The sequence below is a fragment of the Phlebotomus papatasi genome, chromosome 2 (assembly GCF_024763615.1).
Source record: "Phlebotomus papatasi isolate M1 chromosome 2, Ppap_2.1, whole genome shotgun sequence".
NCBI classification, from domain to species: domain Eukaryota; kingdom Metazoa; phylum Arthropoda; class Insecta; order Diptera; family Psychodidae; genus Phlebotomus; species Phlebotomus papatasi.
The window spans coordinates 224015-237559 of record NC_077223.1 but is presented as its reverse complement, the minus strand read 5'-3'; the positions used below and the strand labels follow the sequence as shown (position 1 = coordinate 237559).

Below are 13545 nucleotides of genomic sequence, written 5' to 3'. Positions count from 1 at the left end.
ACAGAAAATGCAGGACTTACCAATTTTCCTAAAATGGAAGGATGCATGATTTTGAATGTCCTAAAACTCGATACCATTTTACTAACTTCCGGTGTTTGTTCATCTTCTTCAGAAACTTTTATCTTAAAAAAAAAAGTTTAAAAAAAAGTGAAAGAAAATGAACTAATAATGACTAATATTAAAATTAATTCTTGTGCTCTAGTCTTGAAATTGCGCGCAGCGCAGTACTAAATTTTTAGTATAAGATTCGGTATCGTCAAAGAAAATAAAACGTGAAGTTGACTGTGAACGTCGACCCGCCAAGCCAAGACATCAACCGACGAAGAAAAAGGAACGCGTGAACTATAGAGGGGAATGGGATGGCGCGTAACTGGATTGTCAAAAAGTAGAACGTCAGACTTGGAGGAGGGGAAAAATTGTCAGACCACTTCTTTGCTAGCTCTGGGGCATGTGGCATTTTGCCTTTGATAACAAATATTGTCCTGAACAGTTCCCCCGAAAAACTACCGTTAGAAGTTACATTGAGGTAAGATGTAATTTTCCATACATTTTTTTTGTGTTTACTTCGTTTACTTAAATATAAGAAAAGAGGATGAAAAAAAAACTACTCACTGAAATCTTTGGAGAATTCCTTTGAAGAGGAAAGAGGCTTGGTGAAAAACAACTTACATACCTCATTGATGAGAAAACGCGATAATGCTAAATATATCCCCAATTAGCATTGTAAAATAGACGCTGGAAATTTTTATTAATGTTGATTTTTATTTGCTTTCAATAGGTAAACAGTAGTGGCCGATTTGGAAAATTTCCAGTTCTTATCACTTTAGTGTGTTTATTATATATGAGGATTAACAAAGGCTTCAAATATCTTCTATGGATTTAAAGTCACTAGGATGGAAGTTTCTCAACAAGGAAACTTTTGGATACGGTAAGTTCCTTGAACCTTACTGAAGCCAAGAAAGACCTTTAATTTCAATTATCTGAAATAATTCTAGGCGAAAGGGCTAATTATGTCAATAGTCCACATGTGATTGCAATGGTGGGATTACCAGCTAGAGGAAAAACCTACATTGCCAAAAAGTTATCACGATATCTCAATTGGATTGGGATCAATACAAAAGGTAACACTTTTCTTCTTCTAATTCCTTAAAAAGCTTCTGATAATTTTCCCATAACATCATTACGTGATGCAAATAGTTGATTTATAAGAAAAACCGAGGCTCATGATAACTCCTTATCAAATGAGACGTCGCTCTTAAACTGGAAATGATGAGAGAAGGTCAAAACGATAAGATTTTTGTGTTCCAAGTTGAAAAGCCTAGCTCAATGAATAACAAATGGAAGGATTATACTTTGCACTTTTCTTGTTTAATTTCAGTGTTCAATTTAGGCGAATATCGTCGTCATGCGACAACGGCATATAAGAGCCATGAATTCTTTAGGCAGGACAATGAAGAGGCCATGGCTATTAGAACAAATTGTGCCATTAAAGCTCTGGAAGACGTCTGTAAGTGGCTGAATTCTGGCGGTGAAGTTGCGGTACTTCAAAATATTCTACAAAATATTATAATTTTATTTAGAGGATGGAATATTCTTCCGGGCATCCCTTTTAAAATATTCTAAATTATAATACGTTTTGAACACATTTGAAAATGATTACCGGAAGGAGATTCCATGAACTTTCGATCCTCAATTATTATATAAATCGTCAAATATGATTAATAGGAGGTAGTTATTTATCTGTGGGATATATTGCAGGTATTTGATGCAACAAATTCAACAAAAGAACGCCGAAAGATGATAAGGAGCATTGTGGTAGACAAAATGGGTTACAAGCTATTTTTTGTCGAATCAATATGTGACGATCCGAGAATCATTGAGCAGAATATCATGGTAAAATGCATGAAAATGACATATCCAGACAACTGTTTATATCTCACTGCAGATGCATTGCAGGAGGTGAAAATCAGCAGCCCAGACTATAAAAATATGAATACAGAGGCTGCACTCAAAGACTTTCTTCTTAGAATTGAACATTACCAAGAGAAATATCAACCACTTGATGAAGTGGAAGAAAACGTTCTATCTTACATGAAGATATTCAATACAGGTGAACGAATCGTCGTCAATCGACACGAAGGCCACATCCAGTCACGCATTGTCTACTATCTAATGAACATTCACATTACACCGAGGACCATCTATTTTACCAGGGTGAGGAAAGGACAAATTTTATAATCTGGAACGTCAGATTTTATTATAGACAATTTTATTTTTAAGCACGGAGAAAGCGATCATAATATTAGGGGATTGATTGGTGGAGATTCTGACCTGAGTCAACGTGGTGTACAATATGCCAAAGTTCTCGCAAATTACATCAAGGACCAACATATTGACGGTCTTCGTGTGTGGACATCGTGGCTCAAAAGGACCATCCAGACTGTGGCAGATGTTCCAGCGCCTCAAGAAAGATGGAAGGCCCTCAATGAAATTGATGCTGTAAGATTGATCTTTCGGCAGGGTTTTGATTTTTCTTTTTAATTATTTTAAAACTATAAAACAAACAATTGTTTTTAGGGCATTTGTGAGGAAATGAGCTACGCGGAAATTAGCAAAAAATATCCAGACGAATTTAAAGCACGCGATCAAAATAAGTATGTGTATAGATACCCAAGGGGTGAAAGCTATGAGGATCTCGTAGCTCGGTTGGAGCCAGTTATTATGGAATTGGAGCGACAGGGTAACGTCTTGGTAGTTTCACACCAAGCTGTCCTTCGGTGTCTTCTAGCATATTTCTTGGACAAGACTTCAGGTAAATATTTTAAATGGATTTCGAATTTGTAAGATAATCGGAAATACTTTATGGATGGAAAACTCAATCTTTTCACAAATTCCATCATAATTTGATATCAATGACCTTGACAAAGTGACCAGTAAGTGCACTTAAGATCATTCAGAGCGATAATAATTGAGTTGAAAATCTTCGTATTTCAATGAAATTGAAATATATTTTCTGATTAACTCAATAAGTATCAGGTTCAGTTAAAGTTTTTTTTTTTAAATAAGATTGTTCCCAATTCATAGATTTTTCGTAAATAATATTTGTATACAATTCAAATGCCGAAGAATAATTACCTTTGCAATTGCAGATGAACTTCCTTACTTACAAGTGCCTCTACACACCGTCATCAAATTAACTCCAGTCGCTTATGGATGTAAGGTAGAGCACATTAAGTTGCCTATTGAAGCCGTAGACACCCATCGGCCCAAACCTGAAGATGTAAATTGAGGAGGATGATGACAGAGTTGAACTCTCACATTCTTTTTTGTTAGCACTGTGTTTTTTTTTGGAATTTGTGCTGTTTCTTTCAATTTTTATTCTTTTTGCGAAAGCAAAAAAACTTAAATTTCACTAAGTTGAATTAAAAATCAGAAGACGAGAAATTGATAATTCACCTGTTATCACTTTTTTTACGTAAGAGTCTTAGTAATGGTGTTCATTTTAATGCGATCCTGACGTTGTTTCTCCTCTTTGAATGCCTGCATGTTAGCTTTTCTTTCAACCCGTCGCTCAGCCCGATATTCCTTAATAAGTTTCTTTCGTTCTTTTTTTTCCTCTCTGGTCTCATCCTTTGGGCGAATTGACAAAACACTGAGAGTTGACCTAACACTCTCAGCACAAATTGACATACCCGAGGAATCTTCCCTGGAAAAAGGAAATTAGATTTTATTAAATGTTTTTTGTTTTTTTTTTTTTTTTGAAAATCGTACTTGAGATTCTTGCTGTGAAGTTTGTTGACTTTGTCAATTGTAAGTGTCCGGTCTGTGTCTAAAACATCTTTTGGAATCCCAAAGGATCCTATCGCAATTTTTTTAGTTTTTCTCGCGCTTTCAATTAATCGAGGCTTAAAGGTTCTTCCAGAAGTGACACTGAGAACACTTTCACAATCTATCTTAGGCTTCTCATCATCCTCAACTTCAATTTCTACAAAAACCTCTTCAGCAGACTCATCTTCCTGCATCTTTTGTAGTCTCTCTTTATCCCAACTCTTATCATACTTCTCATACTTGTCGTATTTGCTTTTTGTAGCCAATTGAACCAGCATATCGTTAGTGTAATTGAAGTCTCCCTCCTCTAAATCCTCACAATCCAGAGCTCCAATTTCCGACTCATCATAATTCTCCATGAACTTTTCAAAACGATCATCTAGGAGGGTGAGTTGTTCATTTCGTCGTATAGCACTGCTAGAAATTGAATATTCTGTGAAGCGGGATTTTGTCTCAGTATTGTCAAAGCGATTACTGCGATTCTTGAAATTTTTCATTAACTCCCCGATATCTGAGACATCATCATCAAAATCATCATTGTCTTCCTCGTTATAATCGTCTTCTTCTTCTTCACTACCCTCAGCGAGAGCCATATCCATAAAGTCATCTTCCAACTCATTATCTGGATTCTCAAAATCAAAGTCATCATCCAAAGCAGCCACAATATCGGGATCAAGGTCAGGTTGAGGACCAAAAACTGGAGCAGCCTTATGGAGCATGCCCTCATCTTCCTCCACAGCCGATGCGAACACTGAACTAGGCAATTTCAAGCCAGACTCTTTAGTGCTTTTCTCACCCTTGCCAATATCTTTCTGCGACGTTTTAATAGAGTCCTAGAATGAGAATAAAAAGTAAGTAATAAGCTTGTCAAAGCTTATTGGGGGCTGTGATTTGTTTTTATAAATTCGGTTTATGTGCAAACTTAGAAGAAAATAACATTTATTTGTTACCGAATTTCTCGAAATTTATTTATGTGTGTTGTGTGTATGTGCGTGGGCGCATACACATACCGCAGATCAAAGACAATCAATGAGATACCAGAAAAGGAATAAAATTTCTGCTTAAGCTTTTTAAATAACAAAAAATAGAAACAAAACAGTTACTATGTAGTTTCGTAGGTTAGTTTTATAGGCTGCAAATTTTCGTAATTGAAGATGCTCAAAATATCTATTTTGTCAAAGTGAGATCAATCACAAGTGGTTGACCGGACCGCACAATCACAATAGCTGTGATTATGAAAGAATCACAGCAAATTAATATTTAATGTAACTGATTTTGCATTTGAAAGGTCAGTAGAGTAAAGGAACAGCGGTTCTTTATTAAAGCTGAGTGTGTTATTGGATATTCATGAATCTTATGCAATTGTACTTTCAATCTAAACTATAAAGTAAATCTTATTGCTTGCAGACAACCAGTGTATAGTTTACCCTAATTGAAGTAAGTTTGCTCAAGTCAAAAAATCGCTAACAATGAAGATATTTGCTACCCTACTGATTTTGTTCTTAACTTGTGAAAAGAGTGAATGTTCTCAAGAGAAAATTGTCGAGGAGTTCAATCTTCATCCACATCTCGACATTTTAACAAGAACTATTGTATCAAAACTCGATCCAGGAAAATGTTTTGCCATAATCACCGATAACCAATATTATCAATTGTTAAGAGGACCTATCTTTGCCACTGGCATTGAGGATTATCCAATATACCTAGCCCTTGTTAATGATTCTGAGGACCTTCTCTCGCCAAACTACAATACTGTGCGGATGCTGCAAGAAATTCGAAAAGCTAATTGTGGCATCTATGTAATTTATTTAGCCAATGGAATTCAAATGGAGCGGTTTTTCAGATTTGGGGACAAGCATCGACTTCTCAGTAGTCATGCAAAGTATATTATTCTGCATGATTATCGTCTTTACAGTACAAAAATGCTTAGTATTTGGAAGAAAATTATAAATGTAATTTTTGTCAAGCAACTTCATCCCAAGAAAAGACACAATCCTAGCAATTCTTCAAGTCCTTGGTTCGAACTTACAACTGTACCCTTTCCAGCACCTCTCAAGAATATTTTTGTAACAAAGAGGGTTGATTACTGGCAGGATGGAAAATTTCGATACAGAGTACCTCTGTTTGAGGACAAGACAAAAAATCTTAATGAACAGCTTCTGAAAGCTGCTGTACTGGAACATGTTCCTGCCGTTAGGATTCATATTGAAAATCAAAATGATTCAAATTCTGGAGAATTTTTTGCAGGAGTTGAAGTTGAAATGTTAAAAGCTCTGGCAAAAGCCTTAAATTTTCAAGTGGACTTTTATAAATCACCAAATCAAGAAATCGAGAAGTGGGGAAAATTTCAACTCAATGGAACTTTTAGTGGCCTTCTTGGTGAAATTGTATCAGGACAATCGGATTTTGCCATTGGAGACTTTCACTACACAAGATATCATTTGACCCTAATGGACCTGACAATTCCCTATGACACTGAATGCCTGACATTTCTCACACCTGAAATTCTCTCTGATAATTCTTGGAAGACTCTTATATTACCATTCAGCCCAGAAATGTGGATTGGTGTATGTATTTCACTACTTTCTGTTGGAGTGATTTTCTCAATTCTTTCCAATTTTTACATCTACATACACCATAAAATGACCCCAAAGAATTCTTCAAAGAAACATTTTCGTGTAAGGAATCTTATCTTTTGGACAAATGCAAAGAGAGAGATCATAATGGATAACCAGAAACATAAACCAATCCAATCAATAAGATCTAAAGACATCTTTGATGATTTTTCGAACTGTATCCTTTATACATACAGTATGATCCTCCTAGTATCTCTTCCAAGACTACCAAAACCGTGGGCCATTAGACTTCTTACTGGCTGGTACTATATTTACTGTATTCTCTTGGTTGTAGCCTATAGAGCAAGTATGACAGCAATCCTTGCTAATCCCGTTGCCAGACTAACAATAGATACAATGGACCAATTAGCAAAGAGTAAGCTTGGCTGTGGAGCTTTTATTTCAACACAAGCAAAGAAATTCTTTCTGACTTCCCTGGATGAGACCAGTCAGATCATCGGTGAAAGACTCGATGAAGTTATTAGTGCTGATGAGGCTGTTGAAAAAGTAAGCAAAGGACAATATGCTTTTTACGAGAATGAACACTACCTGCGAAAACTGCGCTCAGGAAGAAATCAAGAAGCTCAAATTCTACATATCATGAAGGAATGTGTCATCCACATGCCAATCGCACTAGGTCTCCAAAAAAACTCTCCTCTTAAGCCGACCGCAGATAAGTATGTGAGAAGGATGGTTGAGATGGGATTGGAAAAAAAGTGGCTAAGTGATACCATTGAGGAATTTGCGTCAAGTGTCGAGCCCCCTCCCGAAGGAGCCATAGTTAATTTGAAAAAAATGACAGCAGCCTTCGTGGCGCTGGGTTTGGGTTACTTTCTTGCTGCATTGGCCTTAATTGGAGAGCTAATATACTTCAAAACTGTTACCCAGAAACATCCTTTATATGACAAATACAACTTGGCAAAATACTACGAGGAAAAGAAATAGTTTCTCACCTCAACACATTCCCAGACGACCTGACCTCGAGGTCGCAGGTGTTGCAAGTAGTCGTAGTCATCGTCAAAATAGATTCCATATTTAGCTTGTTCTTCTTTTTGCTATAAAAAAGGAAAAATGCACATTTTATAATAAAAAAAATAAACAAACATAACCTCAATTTCAAAATCTTACTTTTTCCTTTTGTGTGGGGGCTACTTCCATCAAAACATGCTGTGGAGCAGTCTCATCTGCTATTAAAGGATCCTGCTGACTGCGATTAACCACATGGAAGGTCACTGAATTCTTTTTATCAATGAATCTTCTACGTTTTCCCTGAAAATTCAATTAGGTCAGTGTTTATGAGAAATTCAGATCATTATTTGAGATTGCTTACCATTTTCGGTTGCAAAGCCCGTAATACAGATATTTAAAAGTAATTTTATTGTTTTAAATTACTTTTCCACCACAAAAAACACGTGAAAATTACTTTCTGAACAAGAGCACGCAAGCACGCTGCAGTGTTTTCTCATAGAAAGTGACAGATCGAGGAGTGTGTGACGAAACGCACTGTGTACGAAATCATTAAATGTCATGATGATTAAGATAATGATAATCGATGTATTTCGATGTAATCGATGAGTGCAGTCTTTGGATTTGGAGGTAAACAAAAAACAGCTGTTTTTGTTTTCAAAATTTAAAGATCTGCTGGGGCCAAATTTTGAAACTCTCACTATCGCACTCGCGAGTTTTATGGCCGAGAGAAATTGACTCAAATTGACTCGCACACCCCGCAGATACAAATAATTCTGTAACGACTTCTTTATAACCTAAAGTAGTCGTTGCGATTCAAGAATCTACGGGGGTGTGCGAGTGGATTTCTCTCGGCCACTAAAGAGCTTGCGAGTGCGAGTGAGAGTTTCAAAAATTAGCCCTCTGATTGATTAATTCATTTTTGGCCACAAGGCCATTTTGTAAAAATGTTATTATTTGTTATAAATTCCCAATTTTAAAATCAAATTTTACCTGAAAAAAAATCTCATTGACTACAAAAGACTTTTCAAATGATCATAATTAGGGTAAGTATGCCAAATTCCGGCCAGCTTGCAATTTCGGCCACCTTTCTTGTACCTCGAATTTCCATGAACTTTTAGATTTTACGTACTCCAGAGATTATACAATGCAAAAGAATAACAAAAATTGTAGCTTCGACAAACGAGATGACGTGAAAAAGAAATTGGAAGAATTCCCGAAGGGCAAGGAACTATGAGAATGAAGGTGGCCGAAATAGGGCACCAAAGCTATGTCTATATTTTTATTCATTTTAAAATGTATTAAGAATGATTTTAGAGTAAATAAAGACGGTAAACTCTTTACAACAAGGATGAGCTGATAAGAAAACGCGCCAAATTGAGAAAAACGCGGGACAACTTTTTGGCAACCCTAATGGTCAATTTTGTATAATTTCCCTCCACTACCCGGCTGAACCTTAAGAGCGACTGTCAACAAAGGATTTTTACATATCAGTTTCGGATTAGGGGTCTCGGTAGCTCAATGGGCAAAGTGTTGGCTTTGTGACGCAGAGGCCCTCGGTTCGATCCTTGATCGAAGCGCGTCCGGTGAATAATTGGAAAACAGTTTTTCACCGTCCTTAAAAGCTACAAACTGAACGCAAAAATATCAAGAAGGAAGTATGATAAAAGATAAGGGAGCAAAAAAAGGATTTGTGATGGAGCAAAAAGAAAAATGATAAGGAGAGATGAGTAAATAAGAGTGAGCGAAATGGCTATATGGACCTGATTGAGTCTGACAGCCAAAAACATAAAAAGAAGAGAGAGAGAGAGAGAGAGAGAGAGAGTTTCGGATTATTTCCCTCTCAATTTTGCCATGCGAATTAAATATGTTAGGAGAAATGTTATTTTCGCATTAATTTGAAAAAAACATGCAAAAATGAATTCTAGGGATAATTTAAGGGAAAATGTCTTATTTTTTGCAAAATAAAAAAAATGCTAATTATATATGCAAAAGCATTGCCGCTCTGAATATGGACAGCGAATTGAGCATGTATTACAGCCTGCTGATGCGGTTTTACATTATTAGTGTGCGAGTTTTTCAATTCTTTGTAGCTTGCATATGGAACGCTCCCATATTTTCTTAGTTTTTCTCTAATTTCTTAAGTGTTTTGTCTAGAAATAATATTCAAATTAGTTAAAACAAGTGTTTTCATTATATTGTGATGAAAAATTGGTAAAAACAGTCCGAGAAATTGTTAAAATATCAAAAAGAACGAAACATAACCAAACCAGTGTCAAATAAACTCCAATATTTTATCAGACGGGGCTTCGAAATTGTTAAAAAATGGTTCTGTGATTCATTTACAAGCAGTTTTCAGTGATTTTTGCTGCAAATTAATTAAATTTTTCGTACACAAAAAATTGACACTACTATAGTGTGTAATATTTCACCCAACTATTATAGTGTTAAATTTGGAAAATGTGTTTTATTTAAAATTGTTAATTTAAAGTTGTAGAATTTTCATTTCATTTCGCAGATTTTATTTTTTTTGCATTTTTAAACATTTGTAATGTTTTTTTCTGTACTCGGGATCCCTCTCTTGATGCGAGATGATTATATCTGATGCTCGAATCTTCACAATATACTTATTATGTATATAAATATTTGATGTTCTATATGACTTTTGCCCACTGAAAAGCGCATCTATCTGAAGTATATGTTATAAATGGAAATTCAACAATTTTTAGATAACTTTTGCTTAAAAATTCAACAACTTTGGTTGAAATACATAAGGCTTCACACTATAATAATGTGAAAAACTATCATTATACTAAATATAATAATGTTAATTTTTAGAATTTTTCAACAGTTTTAAATCACAAAACATTGTTGAAAATTTTTTATGACTATAATAGTGAGAATTTTTACATAGATCGCAATTAAATAATTAATTTATCCGATTTAACCCTATTATAGTGTTAAAATTTTACATATTTTCAAACATTACAACATTGTTGAAAATTTTTTAACTATAATAGTGGTAATTTTCAATCACGTGACAATAAATTACCAAAATATTGTGCATTTTTAAAACATTTTTAAATGAAACAACTAAAATGGTCAATTCTGCACAATTATAGTAGTAAAATTTTACACATTTTTTATATCGCAATTAAAATACACCAAATATTCCCTGATAGCCAACTTCCGGGCGGATTTTTCTGCAAGAATGAGGCCTTAGTTGTTTAGTGGATCTTCAATAAATGGGAAAAGTAGGGGGAGGTTGTGTAGCTTCGTACGGAAAGTGGAGTTCAAGTTTCAGGATTTTTTATTGAATGCCAAACAATCTGAATCAATTATACCACGAGGGGAAAGTGCCCATGCTTGATACCATTGGAAGCTTCGTAATGACTAAATTTTTTCTATGTTTCTCGACAAACGTGACTTCGCAATTTATTTTAAAAACTGACAACTTTCCCATAGTTTTTAAAATATGGTTGCGATGAGTCACATATATGTTATATTACATAGAAAATTTAGTCATTACGAAGCTTCCAATGGTATCAAGCATGGGCACTTTCCCCTATCTCAAAAAAAATTCTTACTTACTAGGTTGATAACTCCACCTTACAAAATTCCTGGAAATCCTTGGATTTTTCTCTATAAAAAAATGAAAATTTAGTGGCACTTTTTACGACTCTTCCGTGGTTCGCTCAGCTTCGTGCAACATTTTGCCCACCTATGCAGACCTCATTTTCATCGGAAACATTACACAGGATACAAAAATTTGCGAATCACTGCCTAGATGGAGCTTTCTTCTACTTGTTTCCACCATTTGTAGGAAGTATCATGTGTTAAAAAATCAATTTTATGCTTGTTTTTCTATGATATTTTTTGTGTGACATTCAGAAAACCATTTTTGCATTACATTCTGACAGTCAGTTAAGTGCTCGGTTAGATATGGTATGATTCTCTCCTAATTACACCTACTGTAATCATACTGACATAACATGTTTTGAACATCACTCATTCTGAAAATACCAGTGACCAATTTAAAGTAAATTGTGGAAAATTCCTCTTGAAAACAAAGCAAATATTCAGCTTTTAGTTAAGAAGTTGTTTGAAAAATAGTCGTATTATTTGTGGATTTTAAAAGTGCATATTTACAATTTAATTTCCAAAGTAAACTTCCAAGTAAACTTTTCAAGGAAATTGTAAGACAGAAAATATTTAATTCTTTTTGGAAAAATTGCACTTGATACAAATGATGGAAACCACGAAAAGAATTTTAAGAAAATCACACGAAATTATGATCAAGTACAATATTTTTTCTAATTATGAACATATCCGGATGATGAACGCATAATGCTTCCGCTTTGGGCATATTCCGGGCGGCAATGTTCGCTTGCCTGTATATGTGTTAGTGTAACTTTGGCATCAGTAGGCTGTCAATTTCCTATCCATATTCAAAGCGGCAATATGGCACAAGGAAGCAATGGATTAGATTTAAAGGTTTCAGATTTTAGTTTAAATAAAAACACTTTTTTTCGTTTAAAATAATGACAATATATGAGTAAATAATATAGAAATTTGGGGTTTATTTCTGAATTTAAAAAGTAAAATTTTATTTTATTTTCAATAAAATATCGAGTGCTACGAGTACTACTACTAATAAGTGACTAAAAAGAACTGTCAAAAGTATTGGTCAGCCGGGTTAATTTCAAGGAAATTTTGGGTGGCTGTTATCCACAAATAGCCGATTTAAAATGAATAAAAAATTACAATTTCATTCATATAGGACCCATTTTGCGAATCACTTCCAATTTTGCATGCCACTCAAGTTTGTGCTTCTTGGAATTCCCCTGCTTTCAATCAAATATTACTACATTTATCATATTTATATCTCTGTAACAATGTTCACAAACTCTTGGTCCCAAATTCAAGGAATGGGAATCTTTTTCTACCAGGATTCTACGTACCACCGGTAAGTTGGTAGAAATTAGAATCCTTGGTACTACATACTATACCTTTCTAACTTTTTTCTTGAATTTTTCTCACTTTTTCTTGATGTTTTGGTATTTAAAGAGATCTTTAACAACTTTGAATTTGAAAGTTTTTCTTTTTAACTAATCTAACAGATAAGACCGTCTCAAAACGGTCTTCACAAAAATCACATTTACTGCGATTATAAAATTTTTATTTATTTAAAAGTGCTATAGTGTCCTCGGGGTCCTCGGTATTTTACTAACATTTTTTTATTTTATTTATTTTTTTTTTCAAGTACTGCTTTTGAGCTAGAGCTCTTGAAAGCAAAAATTTAGACAGAGATATAGGTGTACAAAGAATTTAATGTTTGTGTGATAGCGGCCACCGCCGTCTTAGCGTTGGTAACCATCTTTTGAAAGTTTGAACATGAAACTATTTTCTCATTATTTATCTATATGATTTAGTTTTAAATAACAAATATTTATTGTAATGGTTAAATTTGGTTATATACGAGACTATGTTCAAAGTTGTTAGAATTTTTAAGGACTTTCTAGTCTTTATAATTTTAACAAATTCAAACTCTCATAAATACGCTGCCTCGTCTCATTATAAATGAAAACGATGAAAATATTCTGGATCTTCTATATATTGCCCCGTCTTCCTCGATAGTCTGATTGAGAGTTTCTCCGGTTTTTCTTTATTGAAGAAAATAAAAACCGTTTTGAGGGGCAGTGTCACACCACACCATACCGCCTCAATCATCTGTATTTACTCTACATTTATTAAGAAGAGTTTGATAAGATTAATTTATAATACACATTACTTAGCAAATTCGAATTGAATTTGAAAAAAAAATTAAAACTAAAAAGAGCAGAATTCGTTCTTACGCCTCTGCTCTGATCTATTTTCTGATAATTAAAAAAACACCAAAATATGGATTTCATTGATAACAAATCATCAGAATTCCCTGTTTTTCTTTTGTAATAACAGTAAAATACGAATTGATAGTGTTGGGTGGACTAAAGGTCTCTTAACTCTTTCCGGACCGAAGCATATGCTGCAAGCCAATTTCATCATTTTTTAATCAAAAATATCTAAGCTCAGGAATTAATTGAGGTCCTACAAAAAATATCTTACATTTGGACATCTTTATAGTTTGTAATCATCC

The 13545-nt window shown here is 34.4% G+C and overlaps 3 protein-coding genes across 4 annotated transcripts; 2 read left to right on the top strand and 1 right to left on the bottom strand.

Annotated features, from left to right (window-relative positions):
* Positions 1-242: 242 nt before the first annotated feature.
* On the top strand, positions 243-3451 carry LOC129802037 (6-phosphofructo-2-kinase/fructose-2,6-bisphosphatase-like). Of its 2 annotated transcripts, XM_055847583.1 has the most exons (9): positions 243-526; positions 779-928; positions 996-1121; positions 1379-1539; positions 1759-1893; positions 1957-2214; positions 2281-2499; positions 2578-2812; positions 3150-3451. In XM_055847583.1, the coding sequence occupies exons 2-9, from the start codon at positions 874-876 to the stop codon at positions 3287-3289; spliced, it is 1329 nt and encodes a 442-aa protein (XP_055703558.1). In that variant the 5' UTR covers positions 243-526; positions 779-873; the 3' UTR covers positions 3290-3451. The 2 variants fall into 2 exon arrangements, with proteins under 2 accessions (XP_055703558.1, XP_055703557.1); XM_055847582.1 differs by having other exon boundaries at positions 382-526; positions 1759-2214.
* Positions 2989-7973, bottom strand: LOC129802038 (protein LTV1 homolog). The gene is made up of 6 exons (XM_055847584.1): positions 7774-7973; positions 7572-7712; positions 7397-7498; positions 3772-4661; positions 3457-3706; positions 2989-3272 (listed from the first exon to the last, which is right to left on the bottom strand). Exons 1-5 carry the CDS (start codon positions 7774-7776, stop codon positions 3472-3474), a joined length of 1371 nt encoding a protein of 456 aa, XP_055703559.1. The 5' UTR covers positions 7777-7973; the 3' UTR covers positions 2989-3272; positions 3457-3471.
* Positions 4653-7402, top strand: LOC129802036 (glutamate receptor ionotropic, kainate glr-3). The gene has a single exon (XM_055847581.1). The coding sequence runs from the start codon at positions 5298-5300 to the stop codon at positions 7386-7388; it is 2091 nt and encodes a 696-aa protein (XP_055703556.1). The 5' UTR covers positions 4653-5297; the 3' UTR covers positions 7389-7402.
* Positions 7974-13545: the final 5572 nt, after the last annotated feature.

Bases quoted from the DNA above. Each gene is read 5' to 3' on its own strand.
- LOC129802037 (XM_055847582.1), top strand. From the start codon at position 874: ATGGATTTAAAGTCACTAGGATGGAAGTTTCTCAACAAGGAAACTTTT. The intron at 929-995 runs GTAAGTTCCTTG...AAATAATTCTAG, and splicing joins CAAGGAAACTTTTGGATACG to GCGAAAGGGCTAATTATGTC. The intron at 2,500-2,577 runs GTAAGATTGATC...AATTGTTTTTAG, and splicing joins CCCTCAATGAAATTGATGCT to GGCATTTGTGAGGAAATGAG.
- LOC129802038 (XM_055847584.1), bottom strand. The intron at 4,662-7,396 runs GTGAGAAACTAT...TTCTCATTCTAG, and splicing joins TCGTCTGGGAATGTGTTGAG to GACTCTATTAAAACGTCGCA. The intron at 3,707-3,771 runs GTACGATTTTCA...TCCTTTTTCCAG, and splicing joins CTTCACAGCAAGAATCTCAA to GGAAGATTCCTCGGGTATGT.
- LOC129802036 (XM_055847581.1), top strand. From the start codon at position 5,298: ATGAAGATATTTGCTACCCTACTGATTTTGTTCTTAACTTGTGAAAAG.